This window comes from Phytophthora sojae (genome assembly GCF_000149755.1).
Source record: "Phytophthora sojae unplaced genomic scaffold PHYSOscaffold_9, whole genome shotgun sequence".
Lineage (NCBI taxonomy): Eukaryota > Oomycota > Peronosporomycetes > Peronosporales > Peronosporaceae > Phytophthora > Phytophthora sojae.
This window is the reverse complement of record NW_009258123.1, coordinates 2,972,594-3,000,228: the sequence shown is the minus strand read 5'-3', so window position 1 is coordinate 3,000,228 and position 27,635 is coordinate 2,972,594. Positions and strand designations below refer to the sequence as shown.

Below are 27,635 nucleotides of genomic sequence, written 5' to 3'. Positions count from 1 at the left end.
TTGCTCGTTGGTTTAGAGCCCTTAATCGCATGCCAAAGTTCGTGCAAAGCACAATACATATTGACAAACTCTTTCACCTGTAGCTTTCCCTGTTGATCACGCGGACTTTCACAAGACTGATTAGCAAACGCCTGACCGAACAGCAAATACCCACCCAAAAACCTGACTGAATTGCAAATTCCGAGGTTTGGCGCCACTATTCCAGATCGAGAAATGCAGTCGCTGGTGGAAGGCCAGACGCTGCTGCGCGACGGCCGCTACCGCTTCCTGCGCCGCATCGGCAGCGGCACCTTCGCCGTCATCATGCGGTGCGTTCGTTCGTCGGCTCTGAAGCGTCAGCTCTCTTCGCTGGTCTCTCACCCACTCATTCGATTGCTGCTGCAGAGCTCTGGACGTGCAGCAGCAGCGCCACGTGGCCATCAAGTGTGTGCGGCAGCGAGGCCTCAACGCGCTGGGCGAGCGGGAAGCTGCAGCGCTGCGTCGAGTCAACGAGCGAGACGCGGACGGAGCCTGCGCTGGTGCGTCCCCTCCCTCCCTCCCTGGCCCTCCGATGCTGACTCTGTTGCTGCTCGTTGTTGTGCTAGTCGTTCGACTGCTGGAGACGTTCGAGGAGCAGGGCCACTTCTGCCTCGTACTGGAGCTGCTCGGGCCTCCGGTGCTGGACGTCGCGCGCTGGGGCCCGTGGCGGCAGGCGCCCGGCGGAGCGACGCGCGCCCCCGATCGCACGCTGCAGCTCTTCAAGCTCAAGCGGAGACGCTCATCGCTGTCTGCAGCCGGTGGCGGGATTCAGTCGCCGGAGGGACAGCGGGGGCCGGAGACGGAGCCATTGGAGGAGGATGCAGTTGTGTCAGCGCCACCTCTGTCCATTGCTGACGTGAGAGCGATGGCGGTGCATCTTTGCGGGGCGCTTGCGTTCCTACACGACCAAGGACTCATCCACGCCGACGTCAAGCCTGAGAACGTGGTGCGGTCAGGGGCTGAAGCTCCGCTGGAATCATCGACGTCGCCGTCGGCGTGCTCGTCCCCCGTCAAGTTGGTGGACTTTGGCAACTGCCTGGACGTGAGTGAGCTAGCGGCGTACGCTGAAGAGGAGGGGAGTGGCGGCTTTGACGTGCAGACAGTCACCTATCGCGCTCCAGAGGTGGCTGCGGGCCTGCTGCTTTGCTCTGCCGTGGACATGTGGTCCTTGGGCTGTCTGCTGCTCGAGTGCGTGACAGGCAAGCCGCTATTCACGCTGCCGGCGCTGGGAGCGTCCGTCCAAGAGCACGCTGATGTTGCCAGACTCGAGAACGACGACCTCTTGCAGCAGATCGAGTGCGTGGTGACGAATGGAGTTTCGCTGGCCGCGGCGTGCTCCCCATATCGATCTGCTACGCGGTACAAGGAGAACACTGCAGCAACTACAACAAGCAAGAGCGCGAAGAAGCAGGAAGAGTCAATGTCGCTGCAAGCGCGTCTGGAAGCTGCAGCGCCAGGGAGTCACCACTTCCACGACTTCATCTACAGTCTGCTGGACGTGAATCCGGCCACGAGAGCTACAGCAAAGCAGGCCTTGTTCCATCCCTTCCTCCAGGCCTTTTTTCCCTTTGGCACCGTATTCGCCGATTCAGGAGTCCACGACGCTGCTGGCCGAAGTATGGAGTCCAGAGCTACCCTTGGTCGAACTACAGGAGCGAAGCGTAAGGCGCGAGCAGAAGCAGCCCAGAAGAGTTCCAGTCGAGCACGAAAGAAGAAATCAGCTGAACGAGCAGCGTCAGCTCGAAGCAAGGACCTGCGTCAGGTGCTCAAAATCATCGCGCGCGACGTGCCTGGCCGCTCGTCGCTCTCACCTCGATGAGAGCTGGAGGTCTATTTGGAAGTCTAAGTTATAGCCGCTCTTGGTCGAGGCGACAGCACTACGGGTTGGGCTTTGCGATGGACTCGGGGTTTGCTGTAGCCGGTGTCGTGTACGTTGGGGTTGCTTCGGCGCGCTGGTCCCACGCAGCCTCAAAATGCCGAAAGCACACAGTCTTCGCCTCGATATCTTCGCGGAGTGCGCGGAAGGCGGCCTCCTTGCAAATTGCCGCAATGTCGGCGCCCGTGAACGTACGAGAACTGTCGATGCAAACGCAAGATAAGTGGCGTTAGTCGCAATGATGTATCGAGGCAAGTGCACAAGGTCAGTATGATACCCTCTAGGGCGTTCAGCAAGAGCTTGGATATCGACGTCAGCAGCCAGCGGCATCTTCCTGGTGTAATGAGCGAAGATGTCCTAGATCATCCACAGGAGAGAACGCTGTCAAGTCAAGTCCAAAGCGTGAAGCATTCGCTGGGCGCGTACCTGGATATCTTCTTGTGTCGGGAAGCCCAATTCAACGGTCTTGTCGATTCGCCCTGGGCGAATGAGAGCAGCATCAAGCGCGTCTTTCCGATTCGTTGCTGCTACCACAAGGATGCCCCCGCTTTCCGATGCAGCGAACCCCTTCGCATGCGAGACGGACGATGCAGTGACTCGTTGCGAGCCGACACCGTCCATCTCGTTGAGGAATGTAGACAGCACTCGCGCGTAAACACCGCCACCACTGCTTCCTCCGTCGCCCTCGCCGAACGAGCGCTTGTGGGCGATAGAATCAAACTCATCAAAGAACAAAAGGCAAGGCGCTGCTGCTCGTGCTCGGGCTAGACAATTACACCACGCAAGTGTTAGTTAATATAAAGTGATGACTGCAGATCAATTAACCACATACCAAAGAGTTGTCGGACCGCTTTCTCACTGTCGCCGAAGTATTTGGAGAGAAGTTCTGAAGACTGTGAACAAAAGAATTCAACGATACGAAACCATAAGTTTAGAACACAAATGAAGTCAAAGTTCTTGAAACAAAGCACGCACCTTCACCGACACGAAATTCACCTGAGCCTTAGCTGCCAACGTCTGTACCAGCAATGTCTTTCCGCAACCTGAGGGGCCTGACAACAAAATTCCAGACGCGTTGGAGATCCCCAAACGCTGCACAGGTTGCCATTAGTAAAGTACCGCAATACAGCAAGCCGATGCAGCAAACGTACATTCATCGCTTCAGTCGGGTGGAATTTCCACGAGACGAAGTCAAAAAGTTGCTTTTGGACGGCTGCGTAGCCGGCGAACACGAGTTTCCCATCTACTGGTGCTCCAGGAGATGCCACATTCAGCTCCCGAAGCTGCGATGGCTTGACCTGCTGCTGCGCGTGCAATAGCTCCGCCCATCCGACTGACGGCCTCCCCATAGAGCGACCATTGTCGATCGACTCGGCGTGAGCTTGGGCAGCCGCATTCCTACAGATCCTGACCAGGTCCTTCGCTACGTAGCCCCCAGTCAGTGTCGCTAAGCGTGAGGCCAGGCTCCCCGCATTGTCAGCAACTGGCATTTCTTCATCACCGCGCAGTGGCAGGCCGATGAGATGGCGCCTCAAGATCTCGCGACGTGACTGTTCTGTGGGAACAACCAAGTCCAACACCTTCCCAAACCGCCCTGTTCGCTTGGCAACAAGTGGCACATTTGCATCGGCACTCGTGGTCGTTCCGACGATAGCAAAATGTGCGTTGCGTGCGCTCAGCTCGTCGATTAACCGTAGCAACGAGCTACCAAGCTGAGGGAGCTGTGCGTCAGAACCATCGGCAACCAGACCATCCGCTGATTGGAATAGGACGTCCAAATCGTCAATTAGCACGACTCCGACGCACAAAGATGCTGAAGTCTCAGCATCACTCAGGGATCCTAGCTCCGGGAATTTCTGTTCGAGCTCGTGGGTCAAATACTCGTACGCCGTAGGGAATGCTGGGCTCTCCGCTCCCATCAGTAGCGACATCCCGTCTACCCGCCACGTTCCAATCTTCTCTCGCAGTAACTCTCGTTGCAATGCTACCAATGCCAGCGACTTTCCCACGCCATTCACGCCCGAAATCAAGACGCCGTGAGAGCCGATCTGCTCCATCTCACTCTCGTCGTCAGGGCCCTTCTGTCCACGCTTCAGCACGAGCGCGAGGTTGAGCAGCACGCCTTGCACGAATGCAGTGTACCCTGCAAAGCCCGTGTGCCAGAGCCGAGAACCGAGCTCGCTTTCGTACGCCGAGCCTGCTGCTCCGCTTTGATCCCCCTCCTGAATGCTCAGCGCTTCCACCTGCTTGGTCAGCTCTACAGTCTCTGCCTGTTCTACCATCGCCGCTTCACTGGTGGTAGCATCGCTCCATCCTTTCACTGCAACCTCGCTCGACTCGCCGCTCGTTCTCGCTGCGTCGTCAATGCGGAAGACGTACGTGTCCCCCAGCAGCCTCACAGGCACCAGTTGTCCCTCTCTCGGGGCCCGGAGCGCCCCTGCAGCGCCCATCTGGCGTCGGATGGCTGCCTCCAGGTCGATCTGCCGCCGCCGAACGCTCTCAGGCAGCAGGTGCGTGCGGGAGTCGCCCAGCTCCAGGCCGACGCTGCCGCTCCCGGAGGTGGCGACGGGCGGGAATTTGGTCTGCAGACTCAGCGACAGGCGCCACGAGGCCGCGGGTCCGGCCGGTTCGACCTTCTCCAGCGTCGCCACAGCGTCCTCCAGCTGTCCGCAGACGTCCAGCACCCACGGGTGCAGCTGAATGCGCCCGCCAGTCCCGGAGGACGCACGCCGGTCGACGATGCACTCCAGCAGGACGGAAGAGCGCGAGCTGAAGAGCACGCGCACCAGGTCCAGCTGCTTCATGGAGTGCCGATCAGCGTCGTCCTGGGCGACCAGCACCTGCTGAGGCTGCAGCAGCGCCGCGGCGGCGTCGCCGCTGCACGCGCGGGCTGACCAAGGCATGTGACCTCACCAAGTTGGTTTGACCAACGCGAAACTGTAGCATAGTACTATTGCATCGTCATGATTGGCTGTTTTTTTGGCAAAGCCCCCCCTATAATGACAACACACACTATTCTTCTTACGCTGATTTACTACACCTTACACGTTGCTCCGGCCGCTCCGGGACGTCGTCGAACTCGTCCAGGTCGACGAATAGTTTCATGGACGATGATAACGGATAATAGTTGAGTAAATCCCAAAGTTGTTTTGTTTTTAATCCTTGAAAGCACTACCAGCCCAACTCTCTAGTTGATTCTAACGTGGGCATCTACTGCGCCTGCTTCACAGCCGCAGCATCTGCCCGAGAATGCGTAATTGAACAAATAGTTGTATGTGTGCGCACATCGAAGTGTATCGATGCGGAAATGATGTTTCAGCCAAACCTTTGTGAGGCTGGTAACCAGCAAGCCCCGCTCTTCTTTATCGTGGTGGGTTCTCAGGAACCGAAAGTCACCAATTTCGTTGCCTGGTCTGATGAGGCCATCGGTGACATAACACCCTGGTCAGCGTCCAATGGCTGCGTTGGCACCAGCAACGAGAGAGCTATTTCATTCATTTTGCAGGTAAGGTATACTGTGCCCATTTTTGTACTATGTTGTGTGCTAACGATCAGACGAGAGAGCAACAGTAGTGGAACGAAGGAGAGACGCATGGTGCGCTGATCTTGACCTTTTAACTGTTTAACTTGAGGATGTTAGCTAAGTGACAATATTGATCCTCAATTCAAAAACAAAACAAACAAACAAACAAACAAACTTTTAACTTGAGGGCTTGGGGGGTGAATTGCGGAATGAGAAATACGCTAATGGGCCTATTCCTTGGAAGTGGATGCTTCAACGCAGGGAAAAAGTCTTATTCAAACGAACGATGCTCGTGTCACTGTCGAGTTGAGCTGATTGGTTTGGCGACAGACACGAGGTTGGGCATCTTCGGGTATTGAGCAAATTGACATGTAAAAAATGCAGCCTGCACCTAGACAAGTCATGTTGGTTATCTTCAGCTAAGCTTGGTCGATTATGGCGCAAATTGATACGCCTTCAGATGGCTCTCATAGTGTACTGGAGCGTCCGTAAGTATTTGTGTAACGGGATACAATCAAGTGTACCCATTACATGAAGAGTGACGGGTGTCACTCTCCCGAGTACATGGTACATGGTACCAGTAACTCCCGCAAGCCAACCATTTGAATTTGTGTGGGCTTTTGTATAGTTAACTTGTAGTTTGTATTACGACCAAGTTAACCTCTACCAAAATACAGTCAGTCTTATAACCTACTCGTTTGTAGCAAACCGTTCCCATTGAGGCGGGAACTGGTGAACTGCTGTTCACCTGGATAGTAATATCCGCACGCACTTCCTCCCTGTGCATTGTGCTGTGTGACCCCATCACACCTGGTAGCACTTGTAGTCAATCCTACGCCTACGCGGGTAGATTGGTCTACCTGAATCCTCTGTGGCTCAAGTTCGTGAGCCACGATGGACCGAAGTGAGTTCCCTCACTTGACTGATTCGCGGTTCGAGTCAGTGCGGAAGATGGCGGGCATCTTCGGAAATGATGCCCTCCGGAGCTTGGTGGCGGGGACGCCAGTCGAGCAGGTCGAGCGGGTGAGCGCGTTTGACGAGTACGAACGCGGGCTCATCGTTCATGTGCAGAAAAACCTGCTGGCTCAGATGAGTGAGCCCAAACGGGTGCAGCCTAAGCCTTTGCGACTAGCTGTGCCTCCGTTCGAAGGGAAGGAAGGTGAGAACCTTCACTTCTGGATCCGGGAGACCGCGATGCGTGCAGGTCTCATCTCGGCCGAGAACCTTCGAGTCGCCTTTGCGCTCTCCAATCTTGGCGGACGTGCCAAGACTTGGGCGTATACGCGCGAAGCGATGTCGCCTGGATGCTTTATGTGGTATTGGAAAGTGGCAGTTTCCAACGCTGCTGACCCGCCAGCCCGACAACCAAGTTCAATCAAGGGGCGATCAAGGCGAGGTCAAGCGAGAGACGGAGATGACTGCTTCTGATTGGATGATGACACTATCCTCGGTAGAGTGACAGGCAGTGGCCGAAGCCTTGTCGGGTCCTAATAGAACCCCGAACGAGGCTTCATGGTACCCACTTTTTGGTACAGATGCATTTAGTTACGTACTTCGGCCGCACTTATTAGTGTAGCCGCGGTCGTCATTTGATGCGTCCGGGATCGCCTCATTGCGGTCGTTCACACTAGATATTTGTATAGGGACATAGGACTCATCATAGGATGACCAGAACGAGGCCCCCAAGGCCTCAGAAAACTCAGTAATAAAAAGACAGTCTTCCCCCAAAGCCAACAAGGGTCAAGTCCGACTTTGGTAAGTGTAGCTAGCTTATTGTAGTGCCTGGACACGCTCGGCTGCGTGTGGATGCCTGTCGGGGAGCTTATCGTGAATTGACCGAGAGTTTCCTTGGTAGCGCCAAGAGTTGGCGTGGCCGGAGAGGCAGGAACGGTATTAGAGTATCGTTCGGTATGTATTTGTGGGATTAGAGTGTCCCTGAGTGTATTAGTCTACCTACCGAGGTTTTACCTTGGTCCCCCTGTATAAGGTCTAACACGCCGGTACCCTTCCTTTCTGAGGGACTGCAGTGGGGTTGCGCGAAAGCGCTACATAGTATCCGAGCCTAAGCTCGTGGCTAGTGGTACAGGTTTTGGGTTGACCGAAGACAACCTAAGGTGCACAAAGGCGCTTGCAACCGACCCGGTGTAAGGGATCGTTCCTGGTGTTCAGGTTTTGATCCAATAAGCGCTTACCTTTGCGGGTTAGCGTGTTGTTGGTGTCTCTAATACCTTTTGGTAGAGGAGCATTTTACTGGTATTACCACACCACAACTGGTGCCGCGACCCGGGATTGGTGTGACCTTCTGTGTGTCTTGGTTGTTGTAGATCTTTACCCCCAACGAGCGAAGAGAAGAAGAAGAAGAAGAAGAGAAGCGGAGAAGAAGAAGAAGAAGAAGAAGAAGAAGAGAGGAGATGGCGAAGGGAGTCAAGTCAGCGGTACCAGCAACACCGGCCAAGTCGACTGGAACGCGCAACGGGACTTCGGTGCGCTCCGGAAGCTCAATCTCGACCCCAACGACGGATCGGATGGAGTCGATTGACGAGCGTTCGGTGAGCTACGACACGGCGATTGATTCCTCGGACGCCAAAGAAGATGACGAAGATGATGACTGGGATGTCCGAACAGCGATGTCCGAGACTTCGGAAGCTGCGGTTGTGTCGGCAGGTCGCAGTGGAGGATCAAGGTCGATTACCCGCGACCTCTCCGACACGTTCAAGGACATGCCGGGCCCCGAGCCCGCCTACGACGCGGATGACGGCGCCACCGAGGACTTCAAACCCTCGGTGACGGTAGGAGGGGCAACCTCCAAGCCGGTTGGCACTCGTCCTCCCCTCAACGGGGATACTCCGGCGGCCAACAAGGTCCTAGGCCGGTGCCTAGACTTGATGAAGACCAAGAGCGAATGGATGCAGTTGTTCTCCCCGAAGCATGTCCGCCAGGCCATCTGGATGGACCTCGGAGGGGCGTTGGCTACGCCGATCAACTCATCGAGCACTCGGCACGTTGCGCAGAATACTGTGGACCTCCTGCGAGCTATGGGGTGCGAACCCCAGATCCTCCCGACGGAGGCTGCGCTCGCGAGTTGGACGCCGACCGCCGCTACCACGGCGTTAACCATATGTGGGAGAAGAAGCTGCGTAATGCCTTTGGAGTGGCGGACGTCAGTTCGCGAGGCCCAACGATGCTTCGTTCGACCTCGGAGGCAGTAGACCCGTCGACGGTCCCGCTACCAGCGACCCCTCGGAAGGGAGCCACTGATGACGGTGTCTTTGCAACCAAGGGCGAAGCCTCGCCGTATATGCAAGACTCGCACATGGTAACTCCACGATCTACGGACCGTAGTGAATGCCTGGCTAGGGAGAACGAGGCTTCATTCGCCACGCCTGGCACGCGCGGAGCGACCGGTCGTCGGTCCGGCCGACGTTACGACCTCCAAGATGATTCGTCGGACAGCGACGACGACCTCGGGCCCGACTACTACGAAGGGGACCTACCGAGCGAATGGGCACGTCAGGTGCGCGAGCTAAGCGCGACCGACAACCAGAGCTCAACCCCAAAGCTCGAGATCGCCACGCATTTGCGTTTCGCCAACATCAAGCCGTTCTACGGAACGCGCGACAAGAGCGAGCACTCCATGCAGTGGCTCCGAACGTTCATCTATGAGATGAAGGGAACGCATGCACCACCCAACGAGTGGTGTATGCCATTCGAACTTAAGCTCAGGGATGGAGCCCTGCACTGGTGTCGCCAGCTCCCACGCAAGACAAGACGCACGTGGAAGTTGCTGAGCGAGGCGTTTATCAAGTACTATTGCTCGACGTTTTCCCAGTCTGCGAAGGCTCGGTACTACTCGGCCAAGCGGGAAGACAAGGAACACGTTTGTGACTACCTCAACCGGCTCAACGGCTACGCTCGCAACGCCGGTGTGCAATTTGAAAACGGTGGTCGTGACGCGAAGGACCACGTGGACCACTTCTTGGTCACGTGTGACGACCGAAACTTAGAAGACCGTCTGTGCCACGTCCGGGTCAAGAGCATCCATGACCTCGAAGACATGATCAACGACATCCTGCGTCACCGTGACCGCAAATCGAACCGAGAATCGTCGTTCCGCCGCTCTCGGAGTCAAGATGATGGACGTCGACGCGATGCGAGGTCGAACGAGGATTCTCGTGGTGGCTACCGCCGCGAACGACGCTACCACGACGAAGACCGTCGCGAACGACGTCGCCGTGACAACGACCGCCGCAACGACTGCAGTGAAGACGACCGTCGCCGTGACCGACGCGATGGATCGCCGTACCAGTCCCGAGTCACTTTGGTTGACGCGCTGGCCGATGTGATGGCGGAATGGAACGTCGGAGGCTCGGTCGGTGCACGCAACGAGGCTCCATACGCCCCCCGACGTGATGCTGAGGCGAACGAGGATTACTTCGAGGATGAGCGCCAATACTCGGACGACCAACGCTCGGACGAGGATTCAGACGCTGACTACGACTCGGATGGGTCTACCGGACATGTCGCTGCTGCTAACGATGCTGAGCGCAGGGCCGCAGCCGAAGGAACGTTCGCTCGGTCTGATAACCGACGCTTCAGGAACGGAGGAGGCCCGTCCAACCGTGAACGAGATGGTCGACGCCAGTATGGGCCGTGTGCCGCGTGCGGAAGCCCGTCCTACTCGGTGCACTTCTGCTACCGGCGGTGCAAACTGTGCAAACAGGTGCACGACGCTGGGGAGTGTGAAGCACTTCACGAGCTCACCAAGCTCCTGAAGTCCAAGGTCGACAAGAAGGGTCTGTCGCCAGAGCTGCAAAGCCTGGTGTATGGAAGTCATTTAAACTAGGCAGCCCGCCAACTGAAACTGGGTTGGTCCCAATGGGGCTGCCACAGTTAGCTGAGCCTGCTGTTGATGCGGACTATCTGTTCGCGTTCACGCGCCAACTCTTGGCGCTACCAAGGAAACTCTCGGTCAATGCACGATAAGCTCCCCGACAGGCATCCACACGCAGCCGAGCGTGTCCAGGCACTACAATAAGCTAGCTACACTTACCAAAGTCGGACTTGACCCTTGTTGGCTTTGGGGGAAGACTGTCTTTTTATTACTGAGTTTTCTGAGGCCTTGGGGGCCTCGTTCTGGTCATCCTATGATGAGTCCTATGTCCCTATACAAATATCTAGTGTGAACGACCGCAATGAGGCGATCCCGGATACATCAAATGACGACCGCGGCTAATAAGTGCGGCCGAATTACGTAACTAAATGCATCTGTACCAAAAAGTAGGCACCATGAAGCCTCGTTCGGGGTTGTATTAGGGCCTGGCGAGGCTCCGGCCACTACCTGTCACTCCAACGAGGATAATGTCGCCAGCTTAACCAAAGCAGCCACTCCAACTCGCGCTTGACTGCTCCTTGATTATTGTACCTTGATTCTTGGGCGACGGGCAATCGCTCCGGTAATCTCCATTTTCCGATACCACAATCTCCATCGCCTTCCTTCTCCATGCCCGACAACGATGAGGAACCGCCCCACGAAGAACGTCCAGCTGAAGATCAACCCGCGGAACAACGGGGACAGCCTCCTTCTGATCAGGGCCGCGATCAGCCTACTCAAGAGCAACCCGAGAATCAACCCCCTCCCGATCGACGCGAGATCATCGAGATCCCGGACGAACAGCCTGAAGAGGAAGAGCCCGATCAAGCGGAGTCTGGTCGATCGCACCAATCTCCCGAGGCTGATCAGTCCGACGCGGACAGATCGGCTTCGGATGAGCCCGCTTCTGGTGAGGACGAATCTGAGTCCGAGGGAACCGATCAGGAGGCTCTGGCGGCGTTGACCCGGTCTCGATCGGAGGCCCGTCGTCGTCAATCCTCCTCGCCTACTCGTCGCGCCCCACCTACTCGATCTCGATCGCCATCAGTCCAGTCGATAAACTCTCGATCAGGCTCCGTTCACTCCCGACACTCCAGAGGTACACCTCGATCTGCCGGTGGTTCGCCCCGATCGTCTCCTCCGAGATCGCCGCCCGGCTCTCCCCCTGGATCACCAGGGCCACGTCCTCTGATCCCGCCATTATTCCCGATCGGCACCATGATTCCTGGCTTCAACGCTCCCAGGGTACTGACCCAAGCGGACACCGAGCCTTGGCCTTCGATGTTGTTGAGCCAGCTGCAGATCACTGCCATGATTCAGTCGACTCTGGTCCGCCAGCTGCCCGTTCCTCCGGGATGGCTCTTTCCGCTCTTGGTTCGTGGTGCCGTACAGCCTGTTGAAGGAACAGGCTATCGAGATGACTTGATCACCAGCCCCAACATCACGGCTCTGATGGCTGACCGCCCCTGGCAGGTCCTTCGAAACCCGGGAGGTCCTCTGACCTTCGATCTCGCATTACATCGGCGTAACGGCACTAGATTGGGTCGGATCGCGGACGCATACCTGCGATTCGAGGAGCGGAACCGGCAGGCTCTCTGGGAGGCCACTCATCACCTCCCGATCACTGGTACCCAGCGCGATGCCGACCCCGTCGGCGATCAGTACTATCAAGAGCGTCGAACACGGCGAATCCGTGTCGGTGATCGGTGGCGGCGACTCCTCCGCGATGTACTGCCAGTGATGCGTGATATGTGGGCGGACCTCGATCTGCTGCTTGATCCGTTCTTCCTACATATCCCTGTTCACCTGCGGGACTTTGGTACCTGGTATCCTGGCGTGGTATCCCGGGCCGCGAACGCCGGCGACCCCACCCAGCATCAATGTGAGCCGACCGACCTTCGGACAGCTCTGATCGAGGCAGACACCCACGATCCTTGGCGAAACCAGTACCGCTCAGGACCACCCAGCCCGGCAGATCCCTCGTCTTCGCAACAAGTTCAACCCCAATGTCGGCGCCCAGCAGCCGTAATATCAGTCCAGCTCACACGGTCGGCTCCAGCGATCAGCCTGTCGGTTAGTCAGTTCACCCGAGGTCGTAGTCATTCGGAGGCCGATCCTCTTTAATCGTCGCCCGACGTCTTCTGATCAATCCATCCCATTGCAATACTTCATTTTCTCTGCCGAGTGTCAACAGTCTTGGATCAATCCACTTATTCCAGCACGATCAGCTAAGATCCACCATCATAACACCTTGCCATCGCTCCATAACCTTCCGATCTGCACTCTCATGCACACACTCATTCATATACAACCCCTTCCTCTGATCGACGGCCTCCCCGTCGATCCGTCATCCATCTCGCTCACCAAGGCGACCAGCTCGCCCTGGCGGTCCGATCTCACTCTTCCTCGTGAGACCGCATCGCGCTGAATCGGTTCCGGTTCACGCGATCTCGAAGGAATTCGTACTATAGAGCTCCACAGTTGAGATCAGCCTCGTCAACCCAGTCAGGCTCGTCATAACCCTTCCAGTGTACCAGGAACTCTCGATACGTCCGGCCATACCGAGTCCTGCGGCGTGTTCTCGTATCCGTGATCTTCTCCACTTCGTACTCGTTCGCGTCTCGATCTGGGGCCCAGCTGTCCTCCGGAAGTAAGACTTCGTCAAAATCAAGTCGATCTGCTTCGTTCACCGTGAGCGCGATCTGCGGTCGATCGGGGAAGTCTCTGACCAACTTCAGCTTCGACACATGCACGATCGGGAACAGGTGATAGTCTGTACCAGCGATCTGGAGCTTCATCGTGTACTCGTTCACCTTCTCCGCAACGCGGAACGGACCGTAGCCAGCTTCCGGGCATACCCCTCTTTCACACGATCCAGGTACAGCCACACCTGAGATCCAGCTTCGATCGAGTGCGGTCGAACTTCTTCATTGTGTCGATCGGCCCGATCCGTGATCGCCTCGCGTAGGCGAGCATTCACCTGACTTTGAGCCTGATCGTAGTGCCTCTGGATCCGATAACGCCACCGTCGAGGGTTCCGATCCCGAGTCCGAGTACTACCCAAAGGTATCGTCGCCTCGAGCGTCGATCGAGGATCCCAACCATGCACCAGATAAAAAGGGGAGTCTCCACGGACTCGATCTTGAGCCGTGTTGATCGCGAAGGTCAATCGCTCTGCGTATTCATCCCAATCTCTCTGATCCAGATCCTCCACGAACATCTTCAGGGCTCTCGTCGCCGTCTATACCATTCGCTCTGCAGTACCGTTAGCTCGAGGTCGATATGCCATCGTCGCTCGCTGACGCATACCCAGGATCTTGTTAAAGGCGCGGAAGAAGTCGGCCATAAACCCCGGTTCGCGATCATGCCTGATCACCTCGGTAGCACTAAATCGCCGGAACACGCACTCTTCGTAAGACTCGGCGATCGTCTGCGCCGTTCGGGACGAACTGGCCTTCGCGATCACGTATCCCGTGAACAGATCGACCCAGATCAATAGTTCCGTATTACCCTTGCACGACTTCGGCAGCGAAGGTATGTGATCCATCGCTATGATCTGGAACGGGTATGTCGCCTGGATGTTCGCCGGCGACTTGCCCCTGATCGTGGGTCGTCCTTTGCCGGTCTCGCAGTCGATACATTCACCGACGTACTTCTGCACACTCCTGAAGAGACCTCTCCAGTGAAAATGATCGCGGATCCGCTGGTAGGTACGCCCGATCCCCTGGTGTCCACCTTCCAGAGTGGAGTGATAGTGATGCAGAATATCTTGATGCAGCGTCTCCGGTGCCACCAGTCTCATCAGTCCATCACGATCTGCCTCCGATCGCTTGGAGGGTGGGCAATAGAACAGCAGATTATCACCGTCGATCTCGTAGTCCGCTGCGAGGTTGCCATAGGATCGGGCCTCATCCTGTGTCAGATCTGCCACATCTCTCCTCAGATACTTCTTCATACCCGCGATCCACGTTTCTTCATCATGTGCTCGACGAATCCGATCGATCCGCAACCCTCGCACGAACTCCTCCTGCATGACGGTCGGGTTCGGCCGTGATCGGGTGCCCGATCGGGTTGTCATCGGCGATAGTCGGGCGATCGAATCATCCGACCGGACGACCAGGATCTCGTCAAGTCGGTTCAGTGTCACTAGATCCCCATGATCGGCATCCTCCTCGACGACGACGCCCCCTTCACGTTGGAGTGCTGCACTGGCCAGGCTGTCCGCACTTCCGTTCCAGTCTCGTTTCACATGTAACAGCTCGTGATCTGGCCAGTTCCGTAGCTGATCCAGCAGCATCTGCTTCAACAATGTCAGCTTAGGTGCTTTGCGGTCAATCTCGCCCCGTACTTGTCGGATCACCAGGTTGGAGTCACCGCAGACCACTAACCTGACTCGATCTATGCCGTCAAGGAGGTCGAAACCCAACAACAGACCATGATACTCCGCCTCGTTAACAGTCAGCCCTTCAGCATAGCCCGATCGTGCCTTCACCACACTCCATACGGGTAACTTCCACAAGATCGCACTGTACGCACCCCCGCCTCGCTTGACGCGGGCAGATCCATCGAAACTTATCACCAGGTGCTCTTCGTCCGCACGTACAGTCGGGACCGGGGCCTGAATCTTCCGCCGGGGTTCTTTCTTCGGCGCGATCGCGATCAACGCGTCGTCCATATCCGATCGAGGCGTAATACTAGCGGCGATCGCCCCCATTATCTTGTTCTCTCCTTTGGTGCACTTCGTGATCTCCAGTGTCCAGGGCGATAGGAGTGCAGCCCACTGACCGAATCGGCCTTGAAGACCGGGAGATCGGAACAGCCACACCAACGTGGAGTGTCGGGTCAAGACCCGGATCGATCGTCCAACCAGCATGTTATAGTTCAGGTCCAGGATCCGGAACAGCGCCAGCACTTCTTTCTCCACCACGTTGTAGTTCAATTCATTCGACTTCAGCGTTCGACTGGCGAAGGTAACGGGATGATATATCTGGTCGTGCTCCTGCATCAATGCGGCCGAGATCGCCCAGTCACTCGCATACACAATCACGACCGGAGTCCGATCGCGATCGAAGTGCCGCAAGATCGGTGTCGTCGCGATCTTCATCTTCAGGGTCGAAAAGGCACGATGAGCACGGATCCAGCGTTCATCGGCTACACCGACTTCAGGAACTGATGGAGTTCGATCGGGGTTCACTGGGTCCGTATCCACTAAGTTCGGTACTTGATGATCCAGGATCTGGCGCATATCGGGGCGTTTCTTCAGCTCGGCGAAGTCCACCTCGTGCAGTTCGTACAGGATCACCGCGTAGATCGCGTAATCTTCCAAGAAACGGCTGTAGTAGTTGAGACTTCCCAAGAATGACTGCACCGATCGGAGCGATCCGGGGAACGGCAGATCGGTCAGAGCCGTGAGATCCTTCGGATTGGCCTCCAGCCCATCGTTCGACACACGATGTCCCAGATAGTCCACCTTACGCATCCCCCAAGAGCGCTTCTCCACGCTGATCGAGAGGTTCCACTTATCACAAGCGTCCAGCAGGTGATCCGCGCGATCACACAGCTCGTCCCATGATCCGGCCGTCACAAGAATGTCATCAATGTACGATCTGCGACCTAGCACTGATAGACGCCCCGGATCTTCTGGTTCTCCTGACTCGATCAAGTCCGTAGTGACTTCACAGTCCGACGATCGCGGGATCCTGGTGAACCCATACAACGCGTCGTCGAGAAGTCGCTGATAGATCTGAGGGGCGTTCTTCAGGCCGAACGGCATCCGGTTCCACTCGAACAGACCCATGTGGGTGATAAAGGCCGAGATCGCACGAGCTCGATCGGTCATTGTCACCACCCAGAATCCGCTAGCCATGTCCAAAGAGCAATACCATAGTACCTTGTCCAGATCTTCCAGCAGATCGTTGATCAAGAGCATCGGATATACCATCAGCCTGGTTAGACTGTTGACGAGCCGATAGTCGATACAGAGTCGGATATCCACGCCGTTCTTCTTGATGATCACGACGATCGGCGAGGCCCACGGTGATCGAGATTTCCGAATCATCTTGGCTGACAGTAATCCCTTGATCAGCTCGGACACCTTCTCCACGAACTGAGGGGCAACTTTCCGGACGCGTTGAGCGATCGGCTTCGCGTTGCCCACGTCGATGTCCTGCAACGGTCCGCCCCCTGATCTAAGAGTATCAACGACGGCCGCCCCCGGATCAGGGCTCATTGCCTCCGATTCGCTTGTTGGATCGGATGGACCGTCGACCGATCGACGATCGGGGATACCTTGCGTCTCTGGAGAATGGCTCGGGGCGTTGGATAAGTCGGTCGCTCGACCGCCGGTACTGGAGGTCCCGCTGGCGCTTCCTGGTTCGTCGGCCAGTCATCTGTCGTGGCTTGAAAGGCTACATTCTGCCATTCCATGTATCGACGAGATCCGATCGACACCTATCCCGGGATCCGGGGTATCCGATCTCCAGCCAGCCACATCCCGATCCGTTCGTTCCGATGCAAGACGAGGTCTTTGTCGCTGATGTTGGTAACCTGGAGATATCTGATTCTGCCGGGTCCTCTGACCACGGTCGGCACCCAGCGATCTCCACGGGTGATCCATAGCTTTTCTCAATCCGTCACCTTCATTCGTAGCGGAAGTTCGATCGAATCCCCGATCGCGATCTGCACACACATACGTGTCTGACATTGTCGTTGTACAGCTGGCGCCGTCCGCTAAGCTGGATCTTGACTTCGTCGGGGAGACAGCTGGCGCCGTCCGCAAGATCGAGGCGGATCCCCGCTGGGACCATAAAGTCCATACCCAGGATCGACTCTTGTCCTGATAGATCGCCAACCCAGATATCAAAGAAATACACCAGCGATCCCGCCAGCGTAACCTTGATCCTGGTCCTTCCTTCCGTCATGTACACGCTTTCGCCAATCCCCACACATTCCTGGCCCTGACTCGGGTCGACATAGCACCCCACCTTACGAGCAAAGGCGGTGTCCACGATGGACACCTCGGCGCCGGTGTCTAAGAGTAAGATCGACTTCTCATTGTTGATCTTGCCAGTGATCTTGGCCTGACGGAACCACTTACCTGGCGAATGATGTTTCCCGTACCCCCTGGACTCCCCAGGAAGGAGATCGGGCACCACATCGCCATATCTGCGGTGTTCGCTGACGCGAGGCAGACTTCGATCGGGATCACGCTCCGGGATCTCGGTCGTCACTTCTCCATCAGCTGGCTTGAACCATTATTCCGGTCTGCGTTGCTTCCAATAGCCCCGCGTTTCTCCAGACTGGAGATCCAAGGGCACTTCGGCGTCAGAACGGCTGAAGTCGTCCGATCGATGTAGACTTAAGACCTTGGCGGTAGATTTCGCATGCAGATCACATGTATTACCGCGTAGATCAGTCCGTCCACTTACTCGATCTACCGTGTTCTTGTTCACGAATGCATAGATGCAGTACCTAGAACGCTCGGCTCGTACCGGATTCCAACCCGGCGAGCGTCCTAGTTTAACATCTTCTCGGCGATCGCGGGCAACATGCCAGCGTGCTTCACCGGGTTGAACCATTGACGGATCTGGTTGTAGAATTCCTCCATCGGACACTTGCCCATCTCGTGTAGTTCACCACATCCACGGCACACGAACAGGCAACGATCCGCCGGATGACCTCTCTTGCCACACTTCTCGCACGTCAAACGACTCCAACAATCGAGATCGGTGTGTTTCCGCGATCCACAGTGTGAGCAGCGGCTTGATTGCTCCGATCCGTCAGGTGAAGATCGCGATCGTGGATCCGATCGAGGTGGGTCATGGTTGATCTGCGCTTGGTTGCTTCGATCCGGCTTCGTCGCGTCGCCCCCAGCGTTGCGAGACTTGTCCTCGGCCGACGCTAGGTAAACGCGACGTAGATCACCCCCCGAGTCCGATCCGTCCGATCCTGTGTCCGATCCAGACTCCTGACTCGCGATCTGAACTGCACGCACTGCCCGCTTGGTTGCAGCAGCTGGTGCTGAGGTCGGAACCTTCTGACGATACTTCGATCCAAAGGCAGATCGCTTCTGTCTGCTCTTCGCGCGCTCTCGAGCGCGCAGGACTTCCTCCAGATCTTCCGCGTCCGAAAGCCGGAATAGGGGAGCTGATCGGCCAGTTTCGGATCGCCCCAGCGTCTCGATAAAGTGTTCGACATGTTCTCGGCGGGCCTTGGAATCTCCGTCCTTGATCTTCAATCTCGCACGCAGAGCCGCCACATTCAGTCGATAGAGGTACTCCAACGGCGATTCATCTGATCTCTTGCGAGAATGGTAATACTGCCAAGCGACCGATACTCCCAGGCCACAATACTGGATCTGGAAACTCCGAAGTAGATCGCTCCACTTGTTCCGCGTCGATCGGCCCAGCTGGCGGTACCAGTTCTTCGCCGGGCCCGTCAGTAGATCAGCGAAGGTCAGGCACTTCTCTTCGTCCTGATCCTTGCCACTGAACTCCTTAAGATCGGACATCGCCGAAATCCGCGCACGCTGGATCAAGGAGGACCCAGTGGATCCTGAGGCAGCGGTGGCCACCGCAGCAGGGGCCGAACTCGGTAGATCAATATCGTCCGGATGCAACACCTTAGCTAGCCAGGCAACTCGCGCTATTAAAAGTGTAATGCAATTTGATTATCAATATCGTCCGGATCGTATTCCCACTGGGAGAAATCTTGATCCGGTGATCCGGCTGATTCCATCTCCACGTCCCGCGATCCAACGTTGTCGTCGACCACTGGAGTAGGTGTTACCACCGTGGCCTGTTGTTCCTTCGGAAATCGGGTCATCGCAGCCTGAAAGTAAGACTCCAGTCTGCCATTCGACTCATCCGATCCGGTGGCACTGGTGGTCCGATCGGTCGACTTGGGGTTCTGCTTCCGAGGTCCTGATCGCATGCGTTCCTGACGTTGACTCCGTGATCGTGCGTCCAACATCGCAGATCCTGAAGGGCCAAGGGACATCCGTTGAGGTTCAGACGACGTATCCGATACATGTTCCGCTGCGGAGACATAAGGAGACGACGATCGGTACCCAGTGGACTCCATCCGCGGCGACGACGCGGGAGCTGGCGAAACTACATCTGGCACCTTCGGGTCCGGACTGTCCGCGATCACGTCGACCAAAGGTCTCAACTTGTCGACCAATGTCTGGATCGCTGTCTGGGTCACATCTTGATCGAAAAGATCGTTCGCTTCAAAGGCGCCAGCCACGAAGCCGGCTTCCTTCAACAGCCCGAGCAGGTTCTTCACCGCCATCAGCTTGTTATCCGTCACTCGGGGGGCCGAGATCGGGCCCTTCGGGTCGTCGATCTGCTCTGGCCGCACGACCACCATGACAGGATCTTGACGCAAGAAGTCTCGCAGTTCCTCCAAGTGATACTGACGATCCAGGTCAGCCTCAGACCAGTCGAGCGCCGACGGTCTGGGATCTTCGTCGTCCAAGCCTGGCGCTCTCAGCTTCTTCCTCACGATCTGGGCCTTGTCCGCGATCGCGTCCAGGTAGCCCGGATCGAGCCTGATCGGCGAGTCAGCGAACGCGTATCGGTCCGATCCCGCCTTAGTTTTTTTTATAAGTGAATCTCGGTTCGCACCAAGATCCACCGGGGTCCCCGAAGGGACCTGGGGAGGATGTTGAGGTTTGTCTTCTAGATCTGTCTCCAGATCGCCCTCGATTCCGTCGACAGAAGTCCTCCGAGCACTCTGTCGATCCGCGGATCTTACTTTGTTCAGCAGCGTCTTCGTCGATCCGATATCCGACGACGCCTCTTCCCCTGGTTCTTTCTTCACTTGCGCATCTTCTACGGACTCACGGTGAAATCCGGAGTCCCCAAGAGATCCGGGCACGCGCACCATTGTGGTGTAGCGGGATCGGCCAAAATCTGGTTAAGGCCTGATCGAGCTTCCCACCAGCGCCCAGACACCGACTAACGGAGGGGGTTCTCCAATGATCCGTGATCGGCTGAACTTGTTCTCACCTTGTGTACCCATCGGCGGGCTGGATCTGCTCTCTCGGGGCTCCGAAGATGCAGCACTTGGTGAAGATCGAGTGTCTTGGCGTGACGCGGGGATAGTTTGTGGAACAGCGCGGTAGTCTTCGCTCTGCGTCCGAGTGTATGCTCCGATCGAGGGTTCATCGCTTCGATCGGTCGGCCTGGAGTAGATCCAAGGCCTGTAGTTGCCTTTCCGGGTATGTTCATTCCTTTCCTGAGTTGCTTGCTGCTTCCTATAGCGGGATCGAGGTTGATCGAGAGGAGAAACGATCGCCGGCCAAGCAGTATCCGGTCGATCGAGGGTTCGCACACAAGAAATAGATCGCTAGAGTAGGTCAAGCTGGCCAATGTATTAATCCAGTCTTAACCGTACCACTAGCTCACTGTCCAAAGTGTCGATGCTTGCCGAGGCCAATGTAGTTCCTGGGACTTGACGACTTTAGGGGACTTGTGCTCTTCGGTGCAAATTCTGCTCTGATTTATGTTTAGCTGGTGTCTCTCTACCGCTACCATCTCACCTACCATCCTACAACTAAACAACTACTGGATTCTTGTCCTGGCTTCGCCCCCATGTGCTTCCCATCTTGGCTGATCGGCGATCGCGATCAGCGATCGCGATCAGCGATCCACGATCAGCCCTCGATCGCGACCAGTCCACTTCGGTCTTCAGCCGTCCCACTCTACGATATCGCTCGTTGATCTTGCCCTCGCGCATGATGTCCTTCGCCTTCGACATACGCTCTTCGCACCACGCCCCTTGGATCGGTGTGGGACGAGACATCACCACTCTCCATGTGTCGATCAGCTGAATCTACCTGGTTCCACACCCCGCCTACGTGCGAGTACCATCCCGGTGCCTCGATCGCTCGTCGAACCTTCTCGATCTCCGCAATCCCAGTCTTATTCACGTCGCCTTTCTCTCGATCGTCGATCCCCTTGAGTTTTGGTCGATCGGTTATGCCGCCTTTCTCAGAGAACAAATCTTATTCTCGCGCTTCTCCACAAAACCAGAGTACGGTACATTGTCGCCAGAAGATCATGAAGCGGTGGATGCTCTTGTGCATAACATGATCTACGCACAGAGCGCTGATGACTATTCCATCAATCGGTCCTCTTTGCAGTTGCTGTGTGGACGCACAGGCTTCGATGGATTCTTCAACTACATGGAGACAAATTGGCATACTTGCCAAGAAATGTGGGTCCTACACCATCGAGTCACGTTACTTCACTTCAAAGTCCACACCAACAACCGCCTGGAGTGTTGGTTTGGACACTTCAAAGATGCAGTTACTGTAACAGGGTTACACGCACAAGTGGCTACAGTCACTTGTAACTCTAACAGACACGACGTCTGTTAGAGGTTCGAAAGACTTTCTCGACCTTGGTGTAGACACACCAAATGCTACATACATTTACGACCATACGACGGGTGGTCCATAGAGACTTAGGATTCCTATTGGCTGAGAGCAGCATCTCTTAGCTAATGAGCGACATGCATAGCATTGGAATTCTGCCAACCAGCCGTTGGCAGATTCCCAGTTTAGAATATTACATTTAGAGGAAGTCAGAAACATAAAAACAAAATAGCAGTTCTCATTTTAACCCAAAAACATTATTTGGATCGTTTATTTAGATTAATCTATACTCGGAGGCCCGAGTATAATTAACTCTAATTTAAGCTAAGCTACGCTTCCTCATACACGTGCGGACACGTGTAAGCGAAAGTAGTGAGCCAAAGTAGGCCCACTACACCTGGTAGCACTTTGTAGTCCGTCCAACGACCGACTACCTGAGTTCGTACGTCACCGCACGAACGCGGAGCTGAGAACCTTCCCATGGATACAGAGGTGCCCATGGAAAGCTCCACTACGCCTGCAACTCACGTTGCACGCGCTGACTGTCCCCACCTGTCGGATCCAGAGTGGGAGGCCCTCAAACAACTGTCAACAGTCATTGGTGAGGCGGCTGTAGCTACGATGCTGCGTACGCTAACGCCGACAGAGCAACACGGTGTTGCTCTGGGTTTCATCCTGAAGGAGCAATGCGATGTTGCTGCTACTACCGCGGTGTCGTCCGGGACGACACCACGCGCGCAATCGCTGAAGCTCAATGTGAGCAACTATGTCGGAAGAGAGGGTGAACCTCTCTTCCGTTGGCTTGTCGAGCTCGACACAGCCATCGCGGCTCGACGTATCGTCGACCCGTTGTCGAAGGTTGCGTTCGCCATGTCATGTCTTGGCGGCACGCAAGAAGTTGGGCGTATGAACGCCGACTCTCGGATCCTACGTGCTTTAGCACGTACGAGAGTTTCGAGGATGAGCTCAGACGAGCGTTTGAGCCACCACAAAACGAGTTCCGGTCGAGGGCGGAGTTCCTCGGCCTGCAGCAGGGCAAGCATGATGTCCATGTTTACGCTCAGAGAGCACGGTACTTGGTCTCGAGCATCGTGACCAATCCGATCGATGAGGCGACCAAGGTCGTCACGTTCATGAAGGGACTGAGAGATGAGCCTGTGAAGACCTATCTCTTCCGTGAGTACCCGAGTACTTTCGAAGCTGCAATTACTCTTGCAATGCAGGAGGAGTTTAGCCTGCGGCAGGCTAAGCTGCATGCACATGTGCCGAGGCCACAGCCACGCCCGGTAGTGAGGACGGAAGGCCCAGAACCCATGGACCTCTCGAGTGCTGCAACTGCTGGACCCCAGCAGTCGCAGGGAAACAATGTGCGATGCTACCGTTGCGGTAGAGTCGGTCACTTTGCTCGGGAGTGCACGGCCCCCGTGCACCAGCAGGGTGGCTATCGCGGCGGTGCCGAGCACCGTCGCAGCCAAACAAAAAAACGCTGGACGCCAGTAGGCGCGGGGCGTCCTACTGGTAATGCAGTTCCGCGTGTCGACCTTGGACACGCGACACTGAGGACTGCAGCCCCCCAGTGAGATTCATTCTCACTGCAAGAACCAAGATGACAAACCTGACCTTGTCATCCTGAACGTGAACTCGATGAGAGCAAGCGGCTCTCTCCGTGCTTTGGTAGATTCTGGCGCGTCGAAGACTGCGAAGTCTATCAAGGCTTGACTTCGAGGATTTAAAGATACCTCGAAGTATATTGGAAGTACGACTGGCAACGGGTGCCGTCGTGAAGACCGAGAAACGCATGGTACGCGTGCGCTTCACGTATGAAGATCAAGAATTTGTCGAGACCTTTATCGTCCTGTATCTGGACGATAAGTTTGACATTGTATTGGGTATGCCGTAGCTTGCACGTCATGATCCGGTCATCGATTGGGAGAAGCGCACTCTCGTGTGCTTCGGTCGCGACAGTGGAACAGTGAGCGATGGACCTGTTGCCGCTACGCACGCACCGACAGGTGCGCGCGACTCCCCACTCGAGACAGCGCCTATTGCCGCTGTCCCGGAGCACCCTGGGCGCGCGCGAGCACGCGCGCAAGAGCACCTAGCGTCGGCGTTACCGCCGACAGCTAATGACGGAAATGTGTTGACCTCGGAGGTCGACACCCGCTTTTCAGCGAATCAGGAAGAGTCTCCGGCCTCAAGGGGCACGGATGACGCAGGCGAGTCACACGCCTCAGCCGTGGAGGCTGACGCGAATCTGATTGGTTCAGGTCTGGCCAATAATAAGAGCCAAGGTGACGTAACGCCGTCGACTCCGGGAGTCGATGGCTTGGGTGAATTTGATTCGTCGGCTCCGGGAGCCGACGCACCCTCCGTAATGGGGGTCTCCGCCAATGGTTGGCGTCGAGGTACTAAAGTCGCGACGGTTCCGGGAACCGGCGCTGCGAAAAGAAGTTTCGCGTCGACTCCCGGAGTCGACGCACCCTTTGTAACAAAGGACTCCGCCAATAACAGGCGTGGAGGTGAAGATGGCGTGTCGGCTCCGGGAGCCGACGCTGCAGGCGGTGCGGACGGTTGCAAACGTCTCGCACCGGAAAAACTTGCATGCTGTCGTGCAGCCGGGCTTGAAGTCGCTCGCCCGCGGGATAAACCCGCCGGCGGTACTGAAGAAGAACACCCGTCCACGGCTGGGCCTGGACGAGGTCAAGACCCAAGCGGAGCCGGGCTCCGCAAAACAAGAAGACGGCGCATGCGAAGGTCACTGGGCAAGTCTCGGCCTGGGGCCGAGACGCTACAAGAAATGTCTACCGGGCAGACGGAGGCTGAGAAGCTGGACGTCGAGACGTTGAACGTCTTGACGCGTACCTGTGCCGGGTTCCGGTACAGGGAGATGACTCTCGCTAATCCTCCGACGCAAGCGTCGGAGTTGACTTCGCTTCCAGTCATGAGCTGGAAGCGCTTCGCGCGTGACTTGCACAATGGACGCATCGAGTAAATATGCATTCTCTCGGACGCCGAGAGAACGAAGAGCGAGAATGAAGAACTGAGGCAGTTCCTCATGGAGACCACCACTGAGAGTGAGGACACCCTCAGTGCGAAGACTAAGAAGGAGCGCTTTAAAGAGCAGAGCTGGGACTCGTTGAAGACGAGTCCCTACTACGAGGTCTTACGGGAGTACGCGGACGTACTTCCAGAAGAGATCCGGACGTACTTCCAGAAGAGATCCCTGCGGAGCTTCCGCAGGACAAGGGAATCCAGCACGAGATTGATCTCGTACCGGGCACGAAGTACTGTGTCACACTGCAGTGGCCACTGCCGCGAGAGCAGGTCAAGGCGATCGACGACTTCTTTGAGAGTCGTCGCAAAGCTGGACAAGTGCGGGAATCGAAATCCCCGCACAGTGCTCCGACGTTCTGTGTCAAGAAGCCACAGGGCGGCTGGCGCATCGTTCATGCGTACAACAAGCTGAACGATGCGACGATACCGGCGCAGACGCCGATAGTGCTCCTGATCTGCGCGATGGGTTCTATCAGATCCTCATGCGTGAGAGCGATATCCCTCTCACGGCTGTGAGCACGCCAAGCGGCATGCTCTGGGAGTAGCTAGTGATGCCTCAGGGTCTGAAGAACGCCCCTGCGACCTTCAACAGGTGCGTGACGCACTTGTTGCTCTCGGTGCGCGACTTCGCACCGAGCTACTTCGACGATGTGTTCGTCCACAGCTGGGCTGCGGACGGGATGAGCGATGTTGAGATGCACAAGGTGCATCTCCGGAAGCTGCTTGCGCTCATGCGCAAGCACAAGCTCTATGCGAACCTGAAGAAGTGCATCTTCGGGGCGAGCGAGATACTGTCTCGTTGGGAAGAACGGTGTCCGCCCTGACCCTGAGAAGGTCAGAGTGATCAATGAGTGACCGACGCCGTCGAACGTCAAGGAACTGCGGCAGTTCCTTGGCTTGGCCACGTACTTGTGCAAGTACGTGAAGGACTACGCGGGCATGTTACGCCCGCTGTCACAGCTCCTGGACCCTGAGGCATCACTAGCTACTCCCAGAGCATGCCGCTTGGCGTGCTCACAGCCGTGAGAGGGATATCGCTCTCACGCATGAGGATCTGATAGAACCCATCGCGCAGATCAGGAGCACTATCTACAGTGCTCTTGATCTGCGCGATGGGTTCTATCAGATCCTCATGCGTGAGAGCGATATCCCTCTCACGGCTGTGAGCACGCCAAGCGGCATGCTCTGGGAGTAGCTAGTGATGCCTCAGGGTCTGAAGAACGCCCCTGCGACCTTCAACAGGTGCGTGACGCACTTGTTGCTCTCGGTGCGCGACTTCGCACCGAGCTACTTCGACGATGTGTTCGTCCACAGCTGGGCTGCGGACGGGATGAGCGATGTTGAGATGCACAAGGTGCATCTCCGGAAGCTGCTTGCGCTCATGCGCAAGCACAAGCTCTATGCGAACCTGAAGAAGTGCATCTTCGGGGCGAGCGAGATACTGTCTCGTTGGGAAGAACGGTGTCCGCCCTGACCCTGAGAAGGTCAGAGTGATCAATGAGTGACCGACGCCGTCGAACGTCAAGGAACTGCGGCAGTTCCTTGGCTTGGCCACGTACTTGTGCAAGTACGTGAAGGACTACGCGGGCATGTTACGCCCGCTGTCACAGCTCCTGAAGAAGGACGCCGAGTGGGTTTGGACTTGCTGAGTGTCAGCAGGCCTTCGATGCAGTCAAGCGGGGCTTGACTGAGGCGCCGATCTTGGCGGTGGCCGACCAAGATCGCCCGTTCCACGTTGTGTGTGACGCATCCGACTTCGCAATCGGATGTGCGTTGATGCAGCACGATCACGAGGGTCGTGATCGTGTCGTCTACTACCAATCGCGTCAGCTGAAGCCAGCTGAGCGCAACTACCCGGTACATGACAAGGAGCTCCTTTCCATGAAGTACGCACTCGCGAAGTTCCGAGTGTATCTACTCGGAAGCAAACCGTTCGTCGTCTATACAGACCACGCGTCGTTGCGGACGGCTGTGAAGTCGCCGCACATCTCGCAACGGATGGCGAGATGGCTCTCATTCTTCGCAGAGTATAACTTCCGGGTTGAGTACAAACCCGGAAGACTCAATGTGGTGGCCGACGCGCTCTCGCGTCGACCTGACTACGCCACGACTGATGCCGACGTCAATGCCATTGACGCCATGCGATCGAGCACCCGAACGTCGTCACTGTTGGACGACGTGAAGGTCGCGTACGCGCACGACGCGGACGCGAAGCTCTTGCTGGCCTACGGCTCAGCGCCTTCTGACCAAGCTCGTCAGAAGCTGCCGAAGCATCTTCGTGCTCGTGCACACCGTTATCGGGTGCACGACGGGTTATTACTCTACAGTGCAGTCGACGACAACGCGGACCGCGTTGTCGTGCCCAATGATCATGACCTGCGACTCAGGATCATGTATGAGTATCACGATGCACCGACTGCGGGGCATCCGGGCCGTGAGAAGACATACCTTCTTCTCACGCGAGACTTCTACTGGGCCCACCAGTATAAATGGGTGCGTAAGAACGTCCATGCTTGCGAGGTTTGTCAACGTGTGAAGCCTGCGCCTTTCGCGCAGGCTCCCTTGCAGTCACTACCAACTCCACGGGAGTGCTGGCAGTCCATGTCTTTGGACTTCGTGTTCGGTCATCCCCCGGACAGCCAGGGGAACACGGGCGTTGTGGTCTTTGTTGACCGCTTCAGCAAGATGGTACATCTTGCTGCAGTACCCGCTGAAGTGACTGCGAAGCAGACGGTGCGTCTGTTCGTTGACATGGTGTTCAGCCACCATGGCATGCCGATCGACATTGTGTCGGATCGGGACCCGCGCTTCACTGCACACCTTTGACAAGAAGTGTTTACACTTCTTGGGAGTCAACTTTCGATGTCGACTGCGGACCATCCTCAGACGGACGGGCAGACCGAGCGCGTGAACC

At 56.5% G+C, this 27,635-nt stretch overlaps 5 protein-coding genes across 5 annotated transcripts; 3 read left to right on the top strand and 2 right to left on the bottom strand.

Annotated features, from left to right (window-relative positions):
- Positions 1–213: 213 nt before the first annotated feature.
- Positions 214–1,837, top strand: PHYSODRAFT_523200 (hypothetical protein; the record flags this gene model as incomplete). The annotated part of the gene is made up of 3 exons (XM_009536867.1): positions 214–316; positions 387–518; positions 585–1,837. The coding sequence occupies 3 exons, from the start codon at positions 214–216 to the stop codon at positions 1,835–1,837; spliced, it is 1,488 nt and encodes a 495-aa protein (XP_009535162.1).
- A 58-nt stretch (positions 1,838–1,895) lies between these two features.
- On the bottom strand, positions 1,896–3,951 carry PHYSODRAFT_564519 (hypothetical protein; the record flags this gene model as incomplete). Its single annotated transcript, XM_009536866.1, has 7 exons — positions 1,896–2,094; positions 2,172–2,251; positions 2,321–2,658; positions 2,727–2,787; positions 2,870–2,986; positions 3,046–3,227; positions 3,297–3,951. The coding sequence occupies 7 exons, from the start codon at positions 3,949–3,951 to the stop codon at positions 1,896–1,898; spliced, it is 1,632 nt and encodes a 543-aa protein (XP_009535161.1).
- Positions 3,952–7,828: 3,877 nt separating this feature from the next.
- Positions 7,829–10,260, top strand: PHYSODRAFT_247149 (hypothetical protein; the record flags this gene model as incomplete). Its single annotated transcript, XM_009536865.1, has 2 exons — positions 7,829–8,382; positions 8,451–10,260. The coding sequence occupies 2 exons, from the start codon at positions 7,829–7,831 to the stop codon at positions 10,258–10,260; spliced, it is 2,364 nt and encodes a 787-aa protein (XP_009535160.1).
- Positions 10,261–10,917: 657 nt separating this feature from the next.
- PHYSODRAFT_338963 (hypothetical protein) lies at positions 10,918–12,316 on the top strand (the record flags this gene model as incomplete). The annotated part of the gene is made up of 2 exons (XM_009536864.1): positions 10,918–12,126; positions 12,209–12,316. The coding sequence occupies 2 exons, from the start codon at positions 10,918–10,920 to the stop codon at positions 12,314–12,316; spliced, it is 1,317 nt and encodes a 438-aa protein (XP_009535159.1).
- A 5,484-nt stretch (positions 12,317–17,800) lies between these two features.
- PHYSODRAFT_247167 (hypothetical protein) lies at positions 17,801–20,175 on the bottom strand (the record flags this gene model as incomplete). Its single annotated transcript, XM_009536863.1, has 3 exons — positions 17,801–18,907; positions 19,075–19,878; positions 20,044–20,175. 3 exons carry the CDS (start codon positions 20,173–20,175, stop codon positions 17,801–17,803), a joined length of 2,043 nt encoding a protein of 680 aa, XP_009535158.1.
- Between the last annotated feature and the right edge of the window lie 7,460 nt (positions 20,176–27,635).